This window comes from Xiphophorus couchianus, chromosome 16, assembly GCF_001444195.1.
Source record: "Xiphophorus couchianus chromosome 16, X_couchianus-1.0, whole genome shotgun sequence".
NCBI lineage: Eukaryota > Metazoa > Chordata > Actinopteri > Cyprinodontiformes > Poeciliidae > Xiphophorus > Xiphophorus couchianus.
The window spans coordinates 15,619,519-15,645,291 of record NC_040243.1 but is presented as its reverse complement, the minus strand read 5'-3'; the positions used below and the strand labels follow the sequence as shown (position 1 = coordinate 15,645,291).

General features: G+C 37.3%; 3 protein-coding genes across 5 annotated transcripts; 1 reads left to right on the top strand and 2 right to left on the bottom strand.

Annotated features, from left to right (window-relative positions):
• Nucleotides 1-84: 84 nt before the first annotated feature.
• sez6l2 (seizure related 6 homolog (mouse)-like 2) lies at nt 85-13,701 on the bottom strand. 2 transcript variants are annotated; one of them, XM_028042600.1, is made up of 19 exons: nt 13,546-13,701; nt 12,791-12,861; nt 12,329-12,457; nt 12,006-12,221; nt 8,988-9,121; nt 7,704-7,896; nt 7,134-7,319; nt 6,857-7,040; nt 5,983-6,146; nt 5,669-5,863; nt 4,471-4,609; nt 3,426-3,622; nt 3,109-3,303; nt 2,664-2,858; nt 2,373-2,564; nt 2,146-2,184; nt 1,877-1,994; nt 1,407-1,518; nt 85-1,296 (listed from the first exon to the last, which is right to left on the bottom strand). In XM_028042600.1, the coding sequence occupies exons 2-19, from the start codon at nt 12,846-12,848 to the stop codon at nt 1,267-1,269; spliced, it is 2,676 nt and encodes an 891-aa protein (XP_027898401.1). In that variant the 5' UTR covers nt 12,849-12,861; nt 13,546-13,701; the 3' UTR covers nt 85-1,266. The 2 variants fall into 2 exon arrangements, with proteins under 2 accessions (XP_027898401.1, XP_027898402.1); XM_028042601.1 differs by having other exon boundaries at nt 12,392-12,457.
• Nucleotides 13,702-13,761: 60 nt separating this feature from the next.
• On the top strand, nt 13,762-18,748 carry asphd1 (aspartate beta-hydroxylase domain containing 1). Of its 2 annotated transcripts, none has more exons than XM_028042603.1 (6): nt 13,762-13,861; nt 15,525-15,998; nt 16,146-16,352; nt 17,114-17,321; nt 17,753-17,866; nt 17,958-18,748. In XM_028042603.1, exons 2-6 carry the CDS (start codon nt 15,552-15,554, stop codon nt 18,065-18,067), a joined length of 1,086 nt encoding a protein of 361 aa, XP_027898404.1. In that variant the 5' UTR covers nt 13,762-13,861; nt 15,525-15,551; the 3' UTR covers nt 18,068-18,748. The 2 variants fall into 2 exon arrangements, with proteins under 2 accessions (XP_027898404.1, XP_027898405.1); XM_028042604.1 differs by having other exon boundaries at nt 13,806-13,861; nt 15,551-15,998.
• Nucleotides 18,749-22,323: 3,575 nt separating this feature from the next.
• cabp5b (calcium binding protein 5b) lies at nt 22,324-25,698 on the bottom strand. The gene is made up of 6 exons (XM_028042614.1): nt 25,447-25,698; nt 24,678-24,708; nt 24,434-24,577; nt 23,959-24,068; nt 23,700-23,847; nt 22,324-22,511 (listed from the first exon to the last, which is right to left on the bottom strand). Exons 1-6 carry the CDS (start codon nt 25,498-25,500, stop codon nt 22,483-22,485), a joined length of 516 nt encoding a protein of 171 aa, XP_027898415.1. The 5' UTR covers nt 25,501-25,698; the 3' UTR covers nt 22,324-22,482.
• Between the last annotated feature and the right edge of the window lie 75 nt (nt 25,699-25,773).

The window sequence follows — 25,773 nt, the reverse complement described above, 5'->3', positions numbered from 1 at the left end:
TTTACTTATTAATATTAAATGTGTGTTGACATGTGAAATAGGAATCCCAGTTATTTCGAAAATGAAAACACACTTGCGAGCTCGTTACACCATTCAACAAAGACTTTATTTTCAATTCTGCAAATGATTCACTGTCTTTAAAAGTGTATTTATATATGAAGCAAAGAAATGTCGCCGATGATCATAGAAGAGTTAAGTCAACAAATCAACATTCTCCAGGAATCCCTCATTTGGCCCAGTGAATGTCTAAAATTCACCGTTCAAACAATCGTTTATAAATAAATACATAATGCGCATCACAGCAAGCGGCAAGATTTAAAGTTTCTCATCAACGTAGTGCATACAACATCAAATTTGATAACAATGATACCTGCCAGTAACTATAATGTTAATGTAAGAGATTGAGCAAAAGCAATATAATTTACAATCAGTGCATGCTCGAAGCGTTATGACATTCATGTCCTCACCTTTGCTTATACAGTATGTGGTGCGACAGTTTGCAGATGACGGCAGAAACAGCGAAGAATAAAATAAACACTGCCTTTGTAAACACTAATCCAACAACGGATGAAACACTAAGAGACATTAAATTATTTAACATTATATTTTGGCACAGAACTTTCATTATGTGTATATAATGAAAATATATAGCCTCCTGCCACCAAGTGTATATATTAAGTCAGATATTTACATTCAAATAGTGTGAATTTGTTACAACTTGTGAGAAAAAAAGGAAGGAGAAGTTTATTGTTTTAAAAGAGGTTTCTTTTACATTTGCTGCGAAACTGAAACATAATAAGAGTCGCTTTAGAAAGTAAAAACAAATATTAAGCATTTTTTATTGAACCATGAACATAACTTTTGATTGTTTCAACTAAAGTATTGCAATGCTCTCTACTGTTTTAGCTTTGTAACAAAATAATAACTGAAAAAAAATTCCCCCTTTTCTCATTTACATTTTCTTTGCCTACAATTTTTTTCCATTTTCTTTTAGAAGTCAATTTCTTATCCTTCATAAGGCACCAGTCCTAATAGCACAAAAAGTTACACCATTACCCGGGTCTCACTTTTGGCAGATGAAGCACAATCAATATAAAGTAGTTACAAACTGCGATGGTAAAAAAAAAACAACATAAAAGAAAACACAAAAATAAAGAAAAAGCAAGTATTATAGGGGGAGTGAGGCCTTTCCATACAAAAAGACTTTGTCTTCCTCAAGAATTTAATGCTTCTGTGGTTTTATTTCTCACCCAGAAATGCTCTTCTTCAAATGGAAACTTCATACTCCCGCGTGTCCTGTGATCACATTAGAAACAAACGGATTACTTTAAGCTTTGAAATTGGGAACATTTAGAGACTGAGAGCGAAATGAATGAATTTCATAGAGTGATGGCTCCTTTACTTACTCCCGCTTCATAGAGAGGGTTGTTGAAATCTGACTCGACTGTAATGGGACTGTAGGAGTGTGTGTGAGAGAGAGATTTCCAGAAGAGAGGCTTCCATTCTAGTCTGCAAATGCTACAAGAGACAGATGATAAACACATCAAGCGCTGAGTGAAAAAACTGAGGCACAGAACTAAAAAAAGCAATATTAAATCTAAGAATGGAAATCCAAAACTATGAAAACACAGAGTAAAAACTCTATGGATAACAGTATTATAAAATTATACAAACATATTATATATATAGTGACCTGCTTTTATGTTGAACTGAAAAGCAACAACTGCTGCCAAAATAAAATAATTGATATTGATTTATTTATTTATCTCTGACATGTATTTATTATTTTGAACTTGATACCTATACCTTAATTTTAATCCTCTGCTTTAATAACATGGCCTTTTAACCTTTAACTTTAATTAACAGCATAACTTACTTTGTATAGTACATGTAAATGCCTCCAATCAGGAGGATGACGAGAATGATGGGCAGAATAATCGCCAAAGCGATGTTTTCACTCAGGATCTGACGGGATGGCTCGAAAGACTGGGACACTGCAAAACAATCAAACGTCAATTGCGATGATTTTCTGTGTCCTTCACTTTGTGATAAAAGTACGCCTATAAAGGCACATTTAGATCCCACAGACAGCAGCTTTTAAAAATGTAGGAATTGATTTTAAATGCGCTTGAGATGAGAAATTACCTTCTGACTTGTGGTCGTCCAAAAGCTCCTCGTATGCCACTGAGAACAATAAAACAAGATCTCATCAGTTTGAGCAACAAGGCACATTGAAGTGCTTTACATGATAACATCTGGTAATAAAGGAAAAAATAGGCTTTTTTTTTAGAAAAGAAAAACTAGGTGTAGAAGGTGTGGCATGAAAAGCCACAAGCAGCAAAAAGAAATATTGGGAGTGTTGCAACCCTTACCTTTGCAAAAGGGTGGCGGGCTGTTCCACTGAGATGGGTGTCCAGGAACACATGTGATAATGACCTCTCCAATGAGTTCATAGCCCTCATAGCAGAAGAAGCGCAGAGTTTCCCCAGCCTGGTAGCTGTGTTTGTATAAAGTTTGGTAGCCGTTGTCAGGGACTCCAGGGTTTGGGCATGGGTCATATTTCACTGTATATAACATACAAAAACACTCTTACAGTCAGATTGACATCAACAGCGATCATGAAAGACGAGCAATGTTGGAGAAGAGACAAAAAGAAGCCTTACAGACACACTTCGGGCTGCGATCGCTCCATTTAGGGGTACCAGTGTCACGACCGTAGCAGGAGATTTGACTGGGCCCTTCGAGTTGATAACCCTGATTACAAGAGAAACGCACGACTGTCCCCAAAGCAAACCCCGCTTCAGGACGCACAGAGCGTGCCCCGTTCACCACCTCTCCTGGATCAGGACACTGTTGCACTGTGAGGGGTAAAGTCAGACACAAGTGACACAAAATTAACCAAAAATATTTTTAAAAATCTGCTCAAGAAGCCTTAGGAGGAGTAACGTCCTATTCTCAGTCCTGTCTGGTTACACAGCATGTTTTTTTCAAAATGAAAAAACTAAAGTAAAAGTGAGAGAGGGAAGATCATTTCTTAGCTAAGTGTATTAACAAATGAGCTTTTTAACTTTAATAAGTAACTTTTGATCATTTCTATTATCCTATGACCTTTAACACATGTGGGTGGGGAGCTGCTCCAAGACAGGTCCCACTGGCAGGTGATGATGTCTGAGCCGCTGATGTCATAACCGGGCTGGCACTGATAGGTCAGGACGCTGCCTCTCACAGGAGAGGAGTGGGATGAGCTGATCCAGCCAAACTCGATTTGAGGAAGAGTGGGGCATGTGTCGTTCGGTTCAACTTCTGCAGAGAGAGAGAGAAGGAGAGAGAGGCTTGGTGAAAGCAAATAATTTTTTTACTGATCAGTGAAACAAATCTAAACAAGCTTCATATGGTAAAGTAAATTGGATTTCCAGTTCACTCACCACGATAATGAATAAGAAACCCCTGACTGAGGATGAAGCTGGAATCATCCGGGTCGCTCTGAAACTGAATGGTGACCTCTGACCCCCCAGACACAATCTGGAAGCGCTCTTTAGAGCCCATGTACTGGCCGATCACGTGAGACATGACGTCATGTCCATCAAACACCGTCAGCACATCAGTGTGACGAATATTCAAGCTGAAAGAAAAATGAAAAACAAAAAAAAAAGTTAAAAATATGTCAGCTTTCAATTCAGAAAGAGTCTTTCCTTTTAAGTTGAATAATCCACCCAGCTACTGCTTTATTTTATGGATTAGAGGAGAATGAAGAAAGGAAATGGAACTACAGGCAGTTGGTTTTATAAAACAAAGTCATGAAGTTATTTATCTATGTCTTTCATTAATAATTCCTAAAAAAAAGATATACTATGGATTTGGTTTTGGAAATGAAACAGTTTTTCTTTTGTGCAGTTGTTCACCAGTAAACCTCACGTTCCTCCTTTGGGGTATCATAACATGGAGATATTAACAAGTTTTTACACGTTACTATATTATGCTTCATTACTGCATGTTCATAATATTTCAAAAAAACTTTTGAATAGCTATGCACTTGTAACAAATCAATGTAGCCTTTCAAACTAATTTACTGCAAATTAATACAACATCATTTATATTATATATGAAAAATACAATTTAGTAATTATTAGAAAATCTACATAAAAATATATTCATGCTTTAAGTAATGGTTTTTTTCACGAGTTGGGACTCTAAAATGAGACATAGGAAAAATAAATGTATCAAAAAGTCAAATTTGCAGAGTCATGCAGTTTTACAAATTCCTATAAAAATTCAAAAGCTTAATTTGAAAATAATAAAAAAGAGATTTTTGCCACAGTTGTCAATTCCTTTGCTGAAAGCAAGATTTGCATTTACATTTTTATTAAACAGATATAAAGTCTGAATAATTACTGAATAAAATGCAATTCACTTTTTCCCCCCATAATGTTGGTGATAAAATGCCAAACAGTCCTTTGTTAGCATACTCACATCTTGACCTCCAGTTCAATTCGCTTCTCCTCATTACCATGGATCTGCCAAATACAGTCAAGACCCTTGGAGTAACTCTGGGGCCAATCGGGGGACAGAATGGTACCAGAAGGCTCGGTCAGCTCTCCTCCACACAAAGCTTACAGAGCAAAGCAGACAGCAGCATTAGGTAAGAATCTGGACTGATAAACAGGGAATCAGTAAATTACAGATTACAAAACAATGTTTGAATGAATTGAACGTGATTAATGAGAGAACATATGAAGCCATTAGGGAATGGGCTTTTGGCCTAGTGATCAATGGAAGAAAAATGAAGAGCACATTAATTTTGTACCTAAAGATAAGTTTTATTCGTTGTCATTTTTTCTATTTATAGCTTAAGAGGCAGAAAAAACCATGCAGAACTCTAGAAAATGGAGTCTGGAAAAATGTGCGCATCACTTGTCCATCCCTTGACTTAGGCTATACCCTTTTTAAGGCAGAATAATAAGTATTTGAGGGTTTAGAGATTAACAAGCAAATACAGTATATGTCCATTGAAAATAATCTGAAAGCTTATTTGTAAAATTAATTTAAGATATTACAAAGAAACTTACATGTGAGACCAAAATCTGAATGATGAACAATAAATATTTCAGAGAGTTTAAGAAAACATACATAGTGTAAGTTAAAACAGCTAATAAATGCATGCACTCTGTAAGTAAACAGGTATTACCAATCATACAGTAGGTTCTACTTGCTCCAACACATTGCTGCTAGCAGCTTCCTCTCTGTTTCCTTTCTGCTACTGCATGGATTTTCAAGGATTCAGCTTATTAGAATGTAATCATTTATCTTGCAAAGGTACTGCAGACGGCAGCTAAATCTTTTTTTTCTGGAATTAAAAATTGAAGACAGTATTTAGCTTTTAGTGCTTAGCTAAGGTTCTTAGTCATACGTTCCATGCTGCTCTACGTTTTCACACCACACCATCACTGAGGCGCCAACATCCTGCAGCTTCAGGCGCCCGTCTTATCAAAATGCAGTGAGAACACCCAGAAATAAACATGCTGAAAACATCATGTCCTTCAAATAAATACAAATTACTGTTTTAGCTACCGTAGGTATGTGGACAATTAAAACATAGGACTTAGAAAAGAAAATTTGACTTCCTAACTGTCTTTTTGTTACACAACCATAGCTCATAGGTTAAACTTACCCCTGCACACAGGCTCACTGTCGTTCCAATGGGGATTGCTGGGGTCAACGCATTCGATGGTTCCTGAGCCTTGCTCCATGACGAAGCCTGGAGAGCAGCTGAAGGTGACTATGGTGCCCAGTTGATATGAGATGTCACTGCTGCTGAAGTTTCCATGAGGCATGTAGGGCTCCCAACAATGCTCATCGTCAAAAGCTTCAGACACACAGAGAAAAAGATCATTCCTAGTTCTCCTTTGTTTGGCGGAATCTAGAAAAAAAAAAGAATGAGGTAAGCATAAAGAAGTAGGCTTAGCATCTGAAGACCCCGCTCACCCTCATATCTGAGTGCCAGCAGCAGAGGGATGGAGGAAGAATCAGCTGTGAGCTCCAGGTAGAGCGTGGAGCCCTCGCTCAGCAGCCCGCGCTCTGGGACGTCATCAAGATCAGAGTCGAAGAGCAGATGGGACAGGGAGCTGTTCCCACTGCGGACGAGTAACCTGGAACAGGACGAGACATAAATGTGCAAAAATACTATAATTGTTGTCTCAATAAGGACCGTAGTTGGAAAGCAAAGGGAAAAGTGCTTCTCTGGTAAAACATGCTGGTCTCTGTACTATTGTTGCTCTTTTTGACCTTTTATTTGTGAAAGAATACCCAAAGATTTTTACCTGATGGTCTTAATGGTACATTGTGGCCATTAAAAATCAATATTGGGGATTGGGAGTGCCAAATTAAATTTTTTGGCCTTACAAGCAAGCATTGAACAGTAGAATTATTAGCGTTGGTATGCAGAGTTTCCCCCAGTGGCTGCCAGGCTTTACTTGCTCTCCCGCCAGGTTAAGCATAGTTTATCTTAAATATATTTTTTTTATACACAAGTAACAGTGATAGAAAAGGCAGATTAAGCTAGGTGTATAGTTGACGCACTGAGCTGGGCATAAGGGCACACGTACCATTCGTATCATCTCTGCGTCTGCCTGTTGGCCTCATGTTATTTCTCATATTATTTCTAGGTTATGATGCTTGCTCATGCACCTCCAAATTTTTGTAACTCAGCGAGGATCGCATGCGCCACTGTAAGTCTCCAACATATTTCATCCTCTGTAACAATAAAAAGGTATTTTTCCCCTCATCCATTTGATCACTTTGCTATTATTACGTCAGATAAGCAAGAGTATTGATATGAAATCTTAAACTCCAAGCTTACCTGTCATCATCTTCATCTAGAGCGATCCTCTCAAAGTGCAGGTGCAGCCTGTGTCCCTCTTTGGCTTCTATCAGCCAGTGGCAGCTCAGATTATTTCCATTACTGTGGTTGCTGGCAGGCGGAGGAGGTGGTGACAGTATCCTTCCCACAGTTGCATTACGAATCCATCCTCCACAAGAAACAACTGATGGAAAAATTGTATATAGTATTATTTTTTGCAAACCGTAAATCAGCCACCGCTGGTGTCATTATCATAGATTTTAATCGTCGTACGCACCAACACATTGAGGCTCATGAGTGCTCCAGTGTGGCTGCGTCGTGTTGACACATGTTGCCACCTCATGACCGCGGATCTGGAAACCTGGATCGCAGTGGAAGTGTGCCTGACCTCCAGGATGGATGTCTGTCACCGTCACTCCACCGCCCTCAGGCGAAGTGGGGAAAGGGCAGGAAAGCAGGAAGGCTGGCAACAAAGGTAGAATAAAAATTAATGCTGAAGATGTAAAAATAGTTTAATTTTACATCGGAACATCTCCTAATGGTGAGTTTCACGTCTTCTGCAAATGTGAAAGTAGGATGTCTTTTGTCATAATGTTTAAATATCTACTCCACCTTTATGTGGACATTCTCAACTAATCTGCAAGGTACTGATCATTACATTGTAAGACAGGCTATCTGCAATACTGATACATGTCTTTCTTTATCTTTGTCTGACTTCATTATCTCTCTTAATTTGCATGGAGTATAAATTCACCACTGAACCTGCTGCCTGGTATGTCACAGGTGTAGATCTCAGTTTTTTTTAAAGAGCCTACTGGTGACATGAAACAGACAGAAGTTATTCTACCTTGATAGTGGAGGCTGAATGTGCCATGGTTGGACTGCCGGAGACTGCGGTAGTGAATGGACACCTGATTGGTGGTACTGCGGATCACCTGCCCCTCTTTCATCAGCGTCTCATTGGCTAAGAGCTCCGGCCCTGCACCGCCGTGACCCATGATCACCAGAGATTCTTCCTTTGAAAGGTTTGTCTTCCTCACCTTAAGGAAGGAACAAGAAGATTTACACACCCTAAGCTAAATAAATAATAACTCAGAAATTCAGTTATCGATGAACTGATCCTACTGTGTTGATTTTCACCTTTGGTTATGAAATTGTACAGTTTTGAAATTCTGCTATTTATATTGTGGTCTAAACATTGTCCTAGGTGATATAATCTTTAATCTGTTCCATGTTGATTTATGTTTTAAGTTGCAATATTTACAAAGTTTTGCTCTGAAAATTGGATTATCCGATTATATTTAGTTTTTGTAAACTAAATATCAAATCAAATATGACTTTATAAAAATTGACTTTGTAATTTAATGCATTGAAATTGGGCCTCTGTCTCTTTAAAAACTCCCTCTCTTTCCGAAACTCCGCCTCCAGAAAGTCATCACAACATTGCTCCTCTATTAACCCTTCAACAATGTATTTACCAGCATTTCCCTGAGGAGTAGCTCGTCTAATGGCCTCAGCAGTTCCACCAGGGGTTTGCTAATTGCTGCTCGCTAGTCTGAAGGAGCAGAGTGGGGGAGTGGTGAGGGCAGGAGTCAGGACACTGTGAGGTGGAAACTCTGTAGCTTGGAAACTGCAGCTCAGAGAAGGAGCTTCGTCTTGAAGGTGGAGCTAGGTCCACCCAGTCATTTTGCACAGCTGAATGGTTGCCAAGGGAGATTAAAGGATTTCTCATACATGCATGAAGGAAGCAAGGCAACACTCCAGGTATGTTTTTGATGATGGAATAAGATTATAGCATGATGTAAAACTAATTTTACATAATACTGCCCCTTAACAACAGTCTTATCTTATTTATCAGTTTATTTAGTTAAATAAGCTGATTATGTGATCAGTTTCTTTAAAACTAGTATGTGTTTTGTTAATCTGTTTTTAATGTCTTCGGACACTTTGTGTTGCTCTTGTCTTCATGAAAAGTGTTCTTCAAAAAAATGTTTGAGACGATTAACTGGTAATATGAATCATATTGTCTATATATTCTGTTAAAAATTAACATAAAGCAAATTGATAATTGCTTTGCAGTAGAAAAACATTCATAAGTATGAAGGACCATAGGCTTTTCAGTTCACACAACCTGAATTTCCACACCGTAGCCTGGATACACAGTAATGCTGTAGGTGCATTCCAGAGTAGAAAATGAGGACGATGATCCAGGATCAGGAGACTCAACAAAATCCTCCATTGCTGACAACGTGGCATTGCACTGCACTGTAGAAACAGAGAAATAACAGAAAAGGAATTAGAAATGAGTCAAAATGTGTATTATAATAATACTAAAAAATAGCATAACCTGGCAAGCTTTACTAAAAAATGGCTACTTTTACTAATTTCTACGTTATGGTAAAAAAAAAAGGTAGATTTTGTCTATTAAGATCTCTGAAAATGTTTAAATTTAGTAAAAACTGAGTCTTAACATGTCTCTTTCAAGCAATACTCTCATTGTTAGGCGAGCATTCGCTTTATCCCCACTTGTCCATATTGGTTTTAGTTGTTCTTCACCGTTTGCAGATTCATGCGGGGTGACTGCAAATCAATCAACGCTTTGTTGCAGACTCAAATTTAGTATGCCCCACAGCTCAATCGAGCCATGGCAAGAATATTTTCAAGACAGCTGAAGCGTTACTTTAAGGCACAACTCTTGCTGGTGAACAAACATGCTTGAGATCTCTCCTGCAGACAACATGAGATCAGCAAACCACAATGACCACTGATGGCAAAATGAAACACTTGAGGGACCCAGGTGACGCTCCCTCTGTCTTTTTATCTCAAGCACGCTCACACCTCAGAGATCATCTGTCTCACATGATATTTCTCTCTCCTGCTCTCAATCACAAACTATGAGAGCTGCACAGGCACCGAAAGCCAATAGAAATGCTGCTGCACTGGTGTGTCTCAAATTGTTTCTCTGACACTCATTAGCACTGGATCGTCTCCATCACCCCATGCTGGTCATAAGGCATAGTATTGACTGACAGACCACAGGCAGGCAAGGATAGTCCTACTATTAATATTTATATGTTCATCAAATAATAATGTTATGTGCTCCATGTCTGGTACTGACTTTACTCTATGCATGAGGGTAAAAATTATGGAATAAATATAACATATCTAAGTTATTTTTAGTTTCTATTCTTGCTCTGGGTTGCATCAAATTTCAACGCTGGAAAGCAACTTGTCATCTTTATACTCAAAATGTGAAAAAATTCATACTCCTTGAATTTTTTCACATTTTGTCACGTTTGTGTGATTCACAGACACAAAGTAAAGCCTAATTATCGAGCGGAAGAAAAACCATACGTTGGATCGATCACTGTATTTTATTCAGTGCTGTAAGAGTGAAGGAGGTTGAACGCAAATGGATGCAGAACTTTTCAAATTTCTATTTTAAAAAAATGTTAAAACATTTCTCACACATATCCACTAATTTGGTTGGATAGTTTGGTAGGCGACTGTAAATTCATTAGTGCATAGTTTTAGAGCTCAAATATGAAAAAAAAGTGTGTTTATGATTTGGACTGAATTAGTTTTGCTTTCAAGAATAAAAAAAATACAAAAAGCTTTGTCCTGACTGATAGCTATGAAAGTAATATGCTACTGCAATAGTTTTAAAGAACGTGACCTAAGCATATTCTTCGGAAGAAAAAAATAGCAATGTTATACTTGGCTCCAAACATAGTATGTAGTTGGTTTAGTTGGATTAGAAAATACCAATGTCGACATAAAGAAAACTAAAGGCAAATGTTCTGGCACTGCAATGCCAGCGAGTAAACATGAAAAAAAAGCCTTGTAACAGTTTGGAAAAGCAGTCAAAGGAAAGGACCTTATTTCTTAGAAACACGTCCTGAATTCTGAGAAAACTTGGCCCTAATGACCACCAGGAAGCTTGCAACCCCAAAAACAAAATACTAACTGTGATGTATGGGAGTGACAGCATCAAGTGCACGGTATTTTACTGCAGGAGGGACTGGTGCACTTCACAGTATAGACCAAAGATTATGTAGAAATAGTGAAACAGCATCTTAAGACAACAGCCAGGAAGTTAGAGTTTGAATGTAAATGGGCACAGACCTTAAGTATACCAACTAATTAATTATTAAGAGGCTCAGTAATAATAAATTCAATGCTTTGAAATGGTAAAAACTAAACAGATTGTTTTTATAAAGTGCTTTTCTAGTCATACTGACTGAAATGGCCAATTTAAAGCCTAGATCTCAATCACAGAGAAGATTTGTGTCCACAGCTGAAAAGGTCTGTGCAAACTTGATTCAGTTGCACCACTTCTGTCAGCAGGAATAAGCAAAATTTCCACCAAGCTACTGTAAAAATCTTTTGGAAGAAAACCCAATATGTTTTAGCCAAGTCAAGCACTTTAAAAGGGCACCATACCACATGAGGATACAGTTGTAAACCTCTGACATCGATGAAATTAACAAAATAACCAAGCTTTTCCATATTCTGGAGTTTAGCATTTATTATCAGTTAAATAATTGCTTCTAACCTTAAATGGGAAAAGTTGTATTGGCTTTAATTTCAGATGGTGAGAAAAACAGCCAAGTACCTTTTGTACAGAGAATGCAAATATGTGCTTTAAACTGTAAAAACACAAACACCTGATGCAGAAGAAATGGCAAGATCCTAAAGGTCACAGAGAAAGTTAGAATCATTTCAATGAGAGTTGATGAAGAAAATGTTAATTCATCCCAACTGATATTGTGATCGTAATATTTATATAAACTTTGCATGATTTCCAATAATTATGTAACTTTGCATGCAAAGTAAGACCAGCTCGCCATATTTCAGTTAGAAGACTGAGGTTTTTGAATTCAAATCCTGCACTGTGTGAATTTCTTCTGGGCATGGCACTGTGCTACACTCTGGGTACCTCAGATGTTCATCAGAGTTTGAGTGAGAATGAATATGAGTGTTTGTAGATAAAGGGCAGCTACTGTAGGACGAGCAATACAAGGGTGCTTGAGAAACAGATGTTAAAGAGTAAATGGCAATGCGGTTCAATTATATCTAATATCCCATCAAAATAAAACAGAAAACCAAAACATCCCTTTCAAGGCGACAAGTGAGGGTAAACTTGTACCTGGCATGTGCATTGTGGTTATAGTGGTGGTGGTAATCAGCGTTGTGGTGGTCTCTTCTTCCAAGGGGAACGAAGACATAGGACTCCTCGATCCGGTTTTGCCCGCGGCAGAAGAGGAGCCTAAAGCGGTGGTGAGGAGCCCTGGTGATATGGCTGTTGCTGTAGACTCAGCCATCCCAAGCCCAGGCACCGCCTGTGTTGGATTGGTGGTGGTACCTGCAAAGTTAACGGCTTCAGTTTAATGCAATTTCCCAGGCGAGGGCACTTTGTGGAATAAAGTACATGCGGAACTGACAGCAAAGTGTTTTCTGTTTTCTGTATACCTGATCCTCCGGAAACCTGTCCCAGGTACTCTTTACTTTGCAGAGCAGCGTGTATCAGCTCACCTGGTGGGTAGGAGTCTGGAGCTGACGTCGGTGAAGTATCAGACTCCAGAGTCATAAAGGTCATACCTGAAACAATCAACGCTGGTTACTGCATTTGTTATTTGCAATGCAAATAAAACACAGTGCCTTCCAAAATTGTGTATATGTCTTTAATAATTCACATGGTGTTTCATTTGCTTTATTATTTAGCGCATGCTGTGGTGACGTGAATTTCCCCTCAGCAGAATAGTCTAAAATAAGTCAAAAGTCTAAAAGAGTGGATTTTATTATCTCTCTTAATTTTAGATTTTAAATGGAGAAAAAACAACAAGCATCAGACTGATGCAGCAAAAAGAAAAAGAAAAAAAACAAAAACAAAAAAAAAAACGTGCATGCACCGGAGAACACAAACAAAATTACCTGAAACAACGTGCATCATGGTGACAGAGAACATCACAGCGAGGTGTGCGAACCCCATGTTTCTGAATGACCTGAGAAGGTTAAAGGAAGCAGAATCCAAAGAAAGCGTTTTGTGATTTTGCACATTTCTCTGCCTATTAATAGCTCATAACAGCAACAAGAGGCAAAGGAATCACACAGTGGTAATGAATAGGCCAACAATGTGTTAGTCACCGCAAATCTGACTGAAATGTTTACATAAAACGGGTCATAATTGACTGAAATCAGATCATGTCGACATGATGCTGAAAAAGGCTCTCCTAATGCAATTGATGCGTGGAATGAAACGTGACGTTAGAAGTCAGTATGCAAAGCATTGCCACAGACGTCGTACAATTATAACACGGGAACACCACTCGGCTTTTAGGTGTAATATTCAGGCTTTCCCTCCAATGCAATTTCCCATCTAAATCTGCAACAACGCGCCGAAAAATGCGCTATTCCAGAATCCAGCTAGCGAGCCCACATCGTCTCCGAAGGTTCCCCTTGAATTTCATTGTTTCCAACCTGTTAGTTGTATCAAAAATGCACCTCCGCTGCTCTTCGAGGCGTTTCCTCTGTCAAAGATACCAGCCGGGTGTGTGACATAAATGATGGGGGTTATTCGAGGGAGAATCACCCGGCCCTCTTTGTGCGGAGGACGATTTTTTTTTTTAAACATCAGTCATCACCGCTGTTGTTTCCGCAGCAACAATAAAAAGGTGCCAGCTGCTTACCTGTCTTCCAGGATGCTTCCACTGTTCTTTTTTCCCTTTCCTTTCTTTCTTTTCTATTCTCGTATCTCAGTTGGTTTTGCGTTGCTTAAGGCCGTAAACAATGCTGTGTTTGTGCTGGTGAGATTGCCTCTAGCTGGTTACCGTGTGCTTGACGCATTCGGCTAAGATGTGAGGGCATTTGTGCTGGAGCGTCAAGTGCGCCCTAGCGGCCGAACGGTGAAACTGCAGAAGTTTACATCTCTTGTCTGGAGAGCTGGAGCTGTCCAACCAACACGGTGCTGAAGCTGTCAGACACGGAGCTCCACGGTGCACCAAGGTAATCTAACAGAGATGTTTGATCCGGCGCTAGAAAGAGATTTTTTCGCTTGCATGCGCTGCTTAATAATGCATGGCAAACATTTTGCGCCAGGAATTCCCTTGAACGGTGGATGTTTATGCCAATGTGAGGAGTAAACACGAGCCAGCTGAGCTGTGCGGGCTGGTGCAGAGCAAAGAGACAAAATGAATGCTCACGCCACTGCGAGAAGCATCATTTTATGAAGCATCCAACGCCTGCCAGTGGAGAGCAACACTGGGGTTGATGCAACAACAAGTCTGCAATGACACAAAACTTGCATGCACATACGTTCAAACCGTGCATGCACTTTTATTTTCTGCATCCTTGTAACCGTACATTACAAACAATATAGATCTTCCCCCTTGCCTCTTTATCACCCCTTATTTTAACTCATATATGATTCACCCTACTCAGATGACTGAAGGCTTGATAAAAATTGTTTGCCGTTCAGAAACTTACATCTATGTCAAATTATACTGGACCAATAATAATAATAAACAAAAATAGACTGGGCTGTTCACAACTATGCAGCTTTAGTTAAAATGGCTTCATACTCTTAGAGAAGACTTATAAAAAAATCCCACAAAGAAAGTTTTGGAAAATCCAACTTATAATTGATGCATTATTCAAAAAGTAAACAACAACAACAACACCAACCAAAAAATGCCATGAAAATAATTATTTCTACTTTTTTTTTTTTTTTTTTTACAAAAAGGACATCTAAAACAAATGTTGTTACACCTAAAAATCATTTAATAATTTACATTACAAAGTAGAAGTGTTCAAACCTATTGATGTTTTGGCCAATCTCAACAAATTACTTAGCTACAGGACAAAGAATATATAATGTTTGAAATAACTAATATCACAAAAAAAAAAATAATAATTGTGATTTTTAACTAGTTTGAAAACAAACTTGCAGTAACAACACATTCAATCTGACTTTTTTGGAGTAAAGGTGTAAGTCAGCAGAGGTAATGATAATTTTGTCAGTTGTGATGTTGATACATTTTCTTTCTTTACATTCTTTTTGGCAGTGATATAATCAAAAATAATGATTTTGCTTCACTTGTCAGTGTGGTTTTAGTTACTAATAATTGATTTATTCTGTTTTAAGATAGAACAAAACAAATTCGTATCAAATGAATAATTTTAGATGCGTCTCAAAGGAAGGAAACAGAGACACTCTTGGCTTTGTAAAAGCAAAATACTAAACAAGGTCAGTGTCAGACTCATGTTGATTAGAGTAAAAGAAATAAACAATTGTTCTCTTTGCTGTAAACTGTTGCTTTTGCCCATTGAATATTTATTAAGCATAAGTGAAATCTTTGTGTTTCACTATTAGTTATGCTTCTTAACGAACAGACTGCAACAAAAGTAGCAAATATAACCATAAGGGGGGATCATTTTGTGTGTAAGTTTAGAGCAGATTTATCTTTTTAGCTAACCCACCGAGCCCTGAACTTCCTACAGAGCACTGAGCAAACGCAAGAAAAACGGCCAAAAAATTGTTCTGCAGTGAAGTTTGTAGGTGCAAAATGACAAAATCCGAAAAATGTTTCAAGGCTATAACTTTGTTTTCAATAAATTATAAGAACAGTTAAATCTAAAGTTAAGATTTCTTCATCTGTTTTGCTTACAGTTGTTCTGTGTCACCCTCGCCTAAAGGATGGACTGGTCGATAAACACACTGCCTTTGCCTGAGTACGTTGAGCTTGGTGTCCATTCACTGAGTGGCCTTCTGTGGACTCTGCTGTTCCTATTTCTGTGGCACTGCTATCGAATTGGCTCTGACCTGCCAATCCCAGGCCATGCTGGAAAGTTAAAGTCGAGCTCAAGGCGGTCCATGATTTCTCGGAGCGGTGTGTGTATGGGAACAAAGTGCAGCGCCCGGTCTAAGTTGTCCAGGAGCGATCAAATTGCACCTTTCATTTCCATGGAAACAGCGAAGGATGAGGAGCAGGGACAAGGATATCTCACGCCAGTGCTGAGTCATGCCTTGTTCCCTGCCCAGGCATCTGCAGAAGCCAAGAAGCTATACGCAGCACTGCAAGAGTATGCCAAGCGTTACAGCTGGGTGGGCATGGGCCGCATTCACAAAGGCCTTCGTGAGCAGGTAAGAAACTCAGAGCTTCCTACTGAGAGTTAGGAGTCATTCACAAAATTTTACTTAAAGTGTTACTGATATGGCTTAAAGAGTTAAAGAAACATGGCATATAAAAACAAAACAAAACGGGCAACTTTGCCATTTCTCCAAATTCAGGTCAGACTGAACGATCTCTCCACCATACAAAAGCCACATCTCTTCTTCCTGCCGGATGTCCCAAGTGTTCCTTTCTTCCCGCATGATGCTCACCGACATGATATCGAGGTGTTGGAAGCTAATTATCCCGCCATCTTGGCTGAATTCCAGGCTGTTTACCAGAGAGGCATAGACTCCAAATCAGGCTGGACTTGTCTGGGGCCAAAGGTACACAACAAAGACAAGAAACATAAGCACAGAATGCAACAGTCTGAGAAAAATACTTACTGCAAATGTTCACAAATGAGGGATATTATTTTATTTATTTAAAAGTTCACACTAAAAAGGTGACTGGAATAAATATATACAAAAATTATATAATGAGACATACTGTGAGCTGTAAGTATATCAATATACCTGGATTATTAGGCACTTTATGAGATAGGCAAACATAAAACACTGAATGATTATGAAGTGAAAGGAGCATATTGCATGGTTTAAAAATAGTCTTTAAATATACATGTAAACAATGTTATTTAGAACTCTTTATTTTGAAACAAGGAGAGACATAAGAAATCATTAGAGTTTCTTTAAATAACAATAAAGCTAGATATAAGGAAAGTATCCAGCAGGACAGTGACTCTGAACAAGCAGCCAGATCTAAATTAACATTACAGTCATGTATTAAAGTGGGTCAATCAAACTCAAGACCAAAGTCTAATTGAAAATTTATGCTAACACTTGGACATCAATTTTCAGTTTTTCTCTCCACTCAATCTGACTCGGCTCAACCAATTTTAAAATTCTCCATAACACTTGCAGCTGTGAACATCAAGAAAGAAGGCCTTTATAAATTATGCACTCAATGGAAGTGGATACATGAGTGCTTGACACATAGTTCAGATTTAATTTGTAAAAGATATTTAGAAGAAGTGTGTCGGGTTAAGCCACGTCTGAGACTTAAACATGGAATATGTTTTCTTTTTCAGAGCCAGGCCGTGTTTTCCTTGTACAGCGCCGGGGTCTGTGTGGCAGAGAACTGCCGCTCCTGTCCCTCCACATATCGCACACTTCTTTCTCTGCGTACTTTCATAAACAGCAACTCGTTGGGATCTGCAGGATTTTGGCTGTTGGGCCCCGGAGCGATACTGGGGAGCTCCTACGGACCGACAAACACACGCCTTCGCTGTCACCTTGGTATGTGAACGATATGTACTTTTTAAGTAAAAAAACCCAACAAATTCAGCAGTCATGAAATGATTTAGTTTTTTTCCTTCCATAATGTTAGGAATTACTTCCATGCACTGCCGTTCTGTTGTTCTGGGTTTCTTGATGGCGTTACTCCTTCAAGTCTAATTCTAAGTCTAATAATTTCATGAACTTCACATGCACTTTGTTACAAAACCAATCATCTCATGTAAGCATAACAAAATCACCAACGAGACGACTGTACTCAAAGTTATGTAAATGGTTAGAAATGCATTAGCAAGAGGTTGAGGTTAATTTCTGTGTTGTGCATCTTGTACTTTGGCCCATCTGACAATAATCCTCTCAGTTTTAAAAGCAGATGGGACATTACTGTGTATTGCCATATCGGGAGCTGAACCATGACAAAACTCATTCCACAGGTTTGCAGACCCCCACTTCGTGTGAGCTGGTGGTGGGAGGGGAGCCTCAGTGTTGGTCAGAGGGGCACTGCCTCCTTCTTGATGATTCATTCCTTCACACCATCTCTCACAAGGGTAGGAAATCCTCACGCAGCAAAAGCAAAATTGGTGTAGTTTAAAAATATATCTCCACCTATAAGCTGGATTCTTTGTGTCTTCTTTAAAGGTCCTCCAGAATCTGGACCCAGGGTCATTTTGAGTGTGGACCTGTGGCATCCAAATGTGGCTGCAGCAGAGAGACAAGCTTTGGACTACATGTTCACCCCTGACCTCTGAGTTTTCACCGTGAGCACTGTGCAGGGATGCCTTAACTTAGCCCACGGTTCACGTGTCTCATTCCAGTCAGAGAATCACTGTGTGAATCCTTCCTTAAGAATTAGACAAGCCATTAGCCACACATTCAAGCAGTGTTGGATGTTTGGCCCTCATTTGTAATCATTAAAACAGTTTTACTGTTATGCTACCTGCATGGCAATTTGATATAAAAATACAAGCAGACAGCACCTGGAAGCACAAACAACAGAGCAGGGGTTAACTGATGTAAATTTTGACATCATAAATCTGTTTACTATGCTAATTCATGCATGCAAAGCCTCAGACTTGTTATTGTTACTGGCCTTATCTGAGCTGTTGTTGCATGTGCATGGGTTTTTAGAAACTTTCTTGAAACGGTGTGTGACTACCGGTGATTCAACCAAAAAACTGTGAATACTTCAGTAAAAATGACAGAAATTTAAATTTAAATGTATTTTCTCGCCTAAGATATTTCCAATCAAAATGTAACCAAATATACTGTGTTTTTTCTTTCCATGATAACACAAAGCTGTTTGTATGCTGGAATGTTTCTGGTCTCAAAGTTATTATATTTTTGATTTCTTTATAAATACTCTTTGCTAGTTTGTTTCTTGTTACATATTTTATGTACAGTAAAAGATAAAAAGAAGAGTATAAATGAAAGTTGTTGTCAATTGTGTCTTTTTCTTGAGTTAAAGTAAATCTGAATTTTCTCTGAATTTAAATGTGATGAAAATTTAGAGAAAATGCAATTGAAATATTCTGTTTACTCTCACTTTAAATCAGATTACATTTTTCATGTCAGCTAGGATACTTATTTCACTTTCTATTTTCTAAATGCCAGAATAATTACAAATGAATATTTCTTCGAAGTTTGAAGTTTACATACACTAAGATTATTAAGCCTTGAAACAACATGGAAAGCTTTAATTTAGACACACTTGTAGATGTATTTTAAGGCAAAAACTCAAACACACTATTTTTTTGTGTAGCATCACAAAACAACTACAGACATTAGATATTTTTGTGATGCTACAGAGAGAAATACATTTGTCTCCCTCAAATGTATTTTGAGGGAAACAAAAATAAAGTTTTGTGTAAAATGGGGGTACCAACTTCAGAACAAAGGCGAAACTCTTTGTAAAGAGGCTTCCTGAAGCGGGCAACAGCGCTATAATCCACGCTGAAACAAGCATGGGCTGACTCAGAGAGGAAGAAGACATTGCTCGAATTCCAACTGAAAAAGCCAGATGACTGTTTTCAAATGCACTCTGAGACAAAGACCTCCATGTTTAGATATGTCACCTCTGATCTGATGATACTAAAAATCAATTTTCTGGATATGACACAGTCATATCCAGAAAATTCAGTCATATCCAGAAGAAAGAGGGCGAAGCTTGCAATCTCTGTAATAGTAATACAGTTTCCAAAAACACATGCTTTATCAAACTAGTGAATTGTTGACTCTGAAGTTACCGTTAGGAGTGTGTGTGTATACACGTCTGTCTTGTGTCTCTTTATGTTGGCCAAGTGACTGCCTGCTGACCTGTCCAAGGTCTGTCTTGTCCACTGATCAGTGGAGATAGGAGAGAGCGCCCCATGACCTATGACCTCAGACAGGATTAGAACATGCATGGATTAAGAAACAGAAATAAGATTAACTCTTTGACAGACCAAAGGAATTGGTAATAATAACTTAATACATACCCAAATTGCACAAGATGTTTTAAGTATTTCATTGCAGTTTTTTTTATGTGTAAAATAAAATCTCAACCGTATCATGCCAGTGATAAATCAGCTAAATCTGCACATCCATTTAAAACATATATTTTAACTACAAACAGCACATTGAACATTCCTATCTCCTCAATGCTTCAGTCAGTCTTTCCTTCTTTCTTTTTTTTTGTAGACAGTAAATGAGAATTAGTGTGGTGATTTTATCTTATCTGCCATCTGTTCCTCTGAGGGTCCCATGTTGAGGATTACAGATCTGGAAATAATCCCACCCCAGAGAGACAGATTAGTCCCGAGATTGTTGACATGTGGTCGTGTGTATGTTGCTTCATGATCTACAACTCATTTGTCTCTGTTCTATGCAGAGAGATACGATGTAAAGTTTGAAAAAAACTTACAAATTTAAATTAATTAAAAAACAATCTTACAGCTTGTTGCTGAGTGAGACACTCATTGACAGTTAAATGGAGATTGTAGGACAGAAAATATCGCCTTTTCTGCCAGATTTCATGCAGAGATGTTGAAAGGCCACTGGCTGCATTCACGTGTCTTAAAATCTAACTATCTGTTTGTTATTTACTTAACAAACAGAGCTGATTCCCACTATTAAATAGTTCCTCTGTTATGCAATAGCATTAGTTAAAATCTGCAGAATGAGTAAAGTGGTTGGGAAGAAAAAATACTCACTGTACTCACCATCAGTCTGACATTGAAGCATAATATCAGGCCAGTCATACTTGTTCAGCTTGGATTAATGTGGTGGGTGTAAGCTTTGGTTTTATTTATTTTAATGCTTAACACGAAATCTACATGTAAGTATTAGTGGATACAAAGCACTCAGTAATCAGTTGCATGTCTGTGAATATCTAAATATGACAATCATATTTCTTATTCCTCTGCAAAAAACAAAAATATATAGACATGTAAAAGCTTTTTATTTGCAGTATTACACCATTTTTGGAATGTCTTTGTATTTTATGTGTTTGTTTTGATTGTGGTTCATGCTCTATTGTATTTTATGTGTTTGTTTTGATTGTGATTCATGCTCTAGACATATTATTATGTGAAAATGGCTCAAAAATGAAGCGTTGAGTGGATAGCAAGACCTTCAGTACCACATCAGTAAAGCTTTTTTTCCAAAACAGGATTTGTAGACAGTTAGGAGGGGAATCAAATCAACTTTATTTCTAATTAAAAAGTGTTTACTTGAATTACAAGATATACAGTACTCTTAATTAAAAAATGCCACTACTTCAACATCTATATAAAAAAGAGAAGACTGCTGAAAATTTTTTTGTAAAACACAAGAAAAAAAAATCAATAATTTCAGCAATTTTTAAATTAAACTTACAGAATTTTTACAGTATTTCCAGCTTTTACAGTGGAAATACAGTAAAAGCTGAAAGTAAAATTTTTTATAATGGATAATTAGAAGAAAAAAACGGAGGCCCCTATTTGGATTCCCAAGCCTGAAATACTGTGAAAATCCTTGTAAAACGAAAGTTTGGGGGTAAAAAGTAGATAGGAGACAGTTCGCTGCTCAGATTGTCCTCCAGGTGTCACCACTGAGACAAAGAACTGCAGGCCTAACTCAAGGTTGTGGTGATGCTGAGGAGGCAGAGACAGCTTTTGTCTTTGGGAGGCTCATTCCCATTAAACCAGCAGCAGTTCCCTGCAGATACAATCAATGAAGTGAGAGAAGCTGCAGTCCATCATGACTGAAGTACTTCTGTCGACCACAATCGTTTCCAGCTGCCACTGCATAAGACAGAAACACTGACAGCTAAGATTTCCCACTGTCAGTTGTTCAGGGCTGTTTAACAAGTATGAGAAAATATATGCTTAATATCATAATCATTTAATCAACCTGTCGGATTGTCTCACTACAAAAAATCTTAGAAGCAAATTTAGTATTCATTGTCTGTACATGATATAATTATGTAAATATTGAGTCATTCACATGAGCTTAATATCTAAAAGAGAGTGGAAGAAAAATGTCAAGACAAAATCTATAATAAAGACAACCTAACGTTACACAACAGAGAGCCACTAAAACATTACTGTATTATGATACATCCAGTTATCCACATTAATCACCAGTTACATATTAGTTGTTGGAAAATTGAATGTAAACGGGTTTTCATATGAAAAGATTTTCCTAGTACATCTAGTACATCAAAAATGTTTCAAGTTAGTAAAGTGCATGTGCATTAGCTTCTTCCTCCCTATCATGTAATTATCTAAGGCTCAAGTAACTTGCTTAAGTTTATTTTTACAGCATAAGATTCAATTCAAAGTCCTTACAATTACTGTTAAAACATCATTTTCTTTACTTTTTTTCATAGATAGTTGAACCACATTTTTTCAACAAATGACACAAACTGGTAACTCAATGAAAATGTTCTGGATAACAAAAGGTAAAAATATAACAAATGTAACAGAAAACTGTGAAATTATACATCAACAAAGTTTATTTCTTATTTTCTCAAATTAAGAACTACTGCTGAAAATTTTGCCCATCATTTTTCAACAACTTTTTTTGTAATAAATTAAATAAACATACTATTAATGTAACTAGAAATTCAAATTATCTACAAAAAGAAGAGTTTGTCAGATAAAAATTAAAACAACTTGGATCCTCTTCTGTCTTCATTTTGTTGCCCTCATTTCTTTGACATCATTTTCACAAACTCTGGAGGGAAAATAAACAGCAGATTGTTCAGCTAATTCATCCAAACAGAAAACAGGGGCCACACAGCAACTTCTTTAACGAGGAAATCGAGAATTAGGAATGATTCAGATTATAATTTATAATGTAAAACAACAAATACACAACAAAGAAGTTAATTAGTCAAATTTTGTTGCTCTTCAAAAAACAGAAAAATTCAACAAAAAGAAAACATAAAACCTTAACTGAACTCAGTTCACCTCAATCAAGACATCTAAACTTAAATCGAATCAAATCAAACCAATCAAATCAAATCGAATCAAATCAAATCGAATCGAATCAAATCAAATCAAAACAAATCAAAACAAATCAAAACAAATCAAATCGAATCGAATCGAATCGAATCAAAACAAAACAAAACAAAACAAAACAAATCAAATCAAATCAAGTGAACTCAGCTCAAGTCAGTTTAAATCAATTTACCTGAAAGAAAACCATCTCAATTCAAGTTAACTCAAATAATTAAATTAAAGTTTATTTCATTCAATACAATAATTTCCCCCCACAGCAATTTCTAACAAGAAATTTTAAGCTCAGCTTAAGTCAAGGTCTGTTTATTTAACTCAACTCACGTCAACTCATCAAATCAATAAAGGTCAAGTCAAGGCAACTCAACTCAGCTCAGCTAAACTTGAGTTCAAGTCGCTTCATTTCACCTAAACTAATTAAAACTCAAATCAAATCAGATCAAATCACATTAAAAAAATCAAGTCAACTCAAGTTAAATCAATTCATCTTCATAAACCTCAAATAAATTCTGTTAGATTAATGTAGATTTCATTCAATAAAACACATTTCACTGTAGCAATAATTGATAACAAAAGCCAAGTTATTTTGCACCATAATTCAATGACAAACTCTAATTAATAAATCCTAGCCCCTTTTCAATAAACTGCAGTCAGATTAAGAAAATCAGAAATGACCAGAGACCAGTTTGGGGGAAATAAAAGTTTTCTGCCAGCAGGAAGCCAGCAGATTACAATGTATTATTAGAAAGAAGTTAATTGTAATCCTCTTTTATGTAACATTGCCGCATTCTGAACCACATTAATTATGCAATTTCACAAAGCAATCCTCCCTGACTTCACATCTGAGTACAGATGGTTACATAATGCTGATATTTCACTGTGATTATGTCTTCTTCTTTCTTACCCTCAAAGTCAACTTTTCCATCTCCATTGTCATCGACTTCTTTGACCACCTCTCCTATTTCTTTCTCACTCGTCTGCTCGCCTAACAGCTTTATCATAGCGAATTTCAGCTCTTCGGAGGTGATGGATCCGTCCCCATCTATATCAAACTACACAAAAAGAACCAATTTTAAGCATTTTTAATAAGTACATTTAATATCACCAGTGGGGTTCCATATTGCACATAGATATAAATAAAATGTACTATACGTTGAGCTCACCTCTCTGAAAGCATCCCTGAGTTCTTTCAACCCGATCATCCCGGCGGTTTCATTCAGAAGCTTGGGGGTCATCAGTTCCACAAAATCTTGAAAGTCTACCCGTCCCCCCACTACGACAACAAGCCAGTAAAATGACAAAAACATTCGGTTTATTTTACATCACAGTGAGCTACTGTGATTGACATTAACATTTATACTCTATAGGTATGCATTTATAAAACAGCCCAATGCAAATCCTGTAAACAGAGGTTTGCATTTAAATTGTTAAAAAAAGGTGAATTAGTTAATTTTTCTTTTGGGAAAACTTAAAAAAGATGCAATGACTGATTGTGGCATTCCTTTTAGAAAAATGGCTTTAGCATGCATTATCTTTAATTATCTGCAGATAAGACAAAGTAACATCAATGGAACTTCTTATATTTGACCTGGGATTAACCTATATTGTTTTAATGACTTCAATACACAGTTCACTCACAGTTCATGTTAATATTTTGGCTCAGTTCAATCAGCTCCATCTCAGTCGGCATGTAGCCCATGGTTCTCATCAGGTTCCCCAAGTCTTTGCAGGTGATAAAACCATCCTTATCTTTATCAAATTCTATAAAGGCTTCACGTAGCTCTATAGATCACACAAACACAGAAAACAGGGAATTGTCAAAACTTAAAAGCTTCATTAACTCAGTGGTTAAACACAGCTGAAAACACTGTCTTGATATTACCTTCTAGCTCGTCCCGAGTGAGATTTCTTGTCTGTAAAGCAACAAAAACTTTGTTTCAAAGACAAACATTTACCTCAGATTAAGTGATACATACAGTTACACAATAATGTTATATTTTGTTCAATGCTGCACATTGTGTCCATTTGAAAAATATATAAGCTTCATATATGAAACATATATTATCTGAAATGTAATGTATACATAATCAGAAATATATGGAAAATAGTAATCTGTCAATAAAACTAAAATATGTCAATTTCATAGTTATCTTCTGGTAGTTTCATGAAAAATGTACAAAATTACACATAAAATATCTTGAATCTTTGTTGATTGTTAAATAAATATATAAAATAATCTTTTATCCTTTATTTATGAAATAAATAAAGGATAAAGTCTTCAGCTCAGACTTTCTATGAGATTCTTAACTTTAGTCAAAATCTGGACATGAGTGACGATTGCAATAAAAGTACAAAATCCAATGACCTGGTTTTAAGTAAATTCAGTGTTTGAGCAGAAAGAACTTGAGTACTCATAACTCCCCATAACTTGCAGGAAGTTTGCTCTTCTCAAACTACAGTACAGTTATTTGACATTTGTACAGTAAATCAAAGGTCACCAAAAAGCTGGCTGCAAATCAAAGATGTGAACAGAAAGATTAGCCATTGATTGAATTTGAATTTTCTGAAATCATTTGGACTGATCAAGATACTAAACCAAAAAGCAAATGCTGCACCCTTTACTGTTAAATCATCAAACTCTCCTGACTTACTTGTGTCCTCTTTGCTCCTCCTCTAAGAAAGATGCAGGGCTGCTTAATGCTCATGATGAGATGCTGAGTCTAAATCCTCTTCTAACGGCTGTAGCTCACTAGAAAAATTTCCTGCCTTACATTCCACCAGCCTATATCTTCAAGGTGTCTTTGTTGAGGACGAGGGTCTCTCTGTGTATGAATCCAGCAGTGGTGAACTCTGCAGCGATGTGCGGTGACGTCTCGTGTGGATTATCTTTTCAGCTTTTGTCCGGAGAGACAGCATAGGCTTAATGGGGACCATAGCTTCACATGGTCAGTGGCTGGTGGTTGGAGGCTGGTGTTTTT

Excerpts from the sequence above, each read along its gene's own strand:
- sez6l2 (XM_028042600.1), bottom strand. The coding sequence starts at position 12,848 with ATGGGGTTCGCACACCTCGCTGTGATGTTCTCTGTCACCATGATGCAC. Across the intron at positions 12,458-12,790 it reads CATGATGCACGTTGTTTCAG|GTATGACCTTTATGACTCTG; the intron begins GTAATTTTGTTT and ends TGATTGTTTCAG. Across the intron at positions 5,864-5,982 it reads GCTGGCACTCAGATATGAGG|CTTTTGACGATGAGCATTGT; the intron begins GTGAGCGGGGTC and ends GTGTGTCTGAAG.
- asphd1 (XM_028042603.1), top strand. The coding sequence starts at position 15,552 with ATGGACTGGTCGATAAACACACTGCCTTTGCCTGAGTACGTTGAGCTT. Across the intron at positions 16,353-17,113 it reads GGACTTGTCTGGGGCCAAAG|AGCCAGGCCGTGTTTTCCTT; the intron begins GTACACAACAAA and ends TTTCTTTTTCAG. Across the intron at positions 17,322-17,752 it reads ACGCCTTCGCTGTCACCTTG|GTTTGCAGACCCCCACTTCG; the intron begins GTATGTGAACGA and ends CTCATTCCACAG.
- cabp5b (XM_028042614.1), bottom strand. The coding sequence starts at position 25,500 with ATGAGCATTAAGCAGCCCTGCATCTTTCTTAGAGGAGGAGCAAAGAGG. Across the intron at positions 23,848-23,958 it reads TCAGGGATGCTTTCAGAGAG|TTTGATATAGATGGGGACGG; the intron begins GTGAGCTCAACG and ends CTTTTTGTGTAG. Across the intron at positions 22,512-23,699 it reads TGGAAAAGTTGACTTTGAGG|AGTTTGTGAAAATGATGTCA; the intron begins GTAAGAAAGAAG and ends TTTTCCCTCCAG.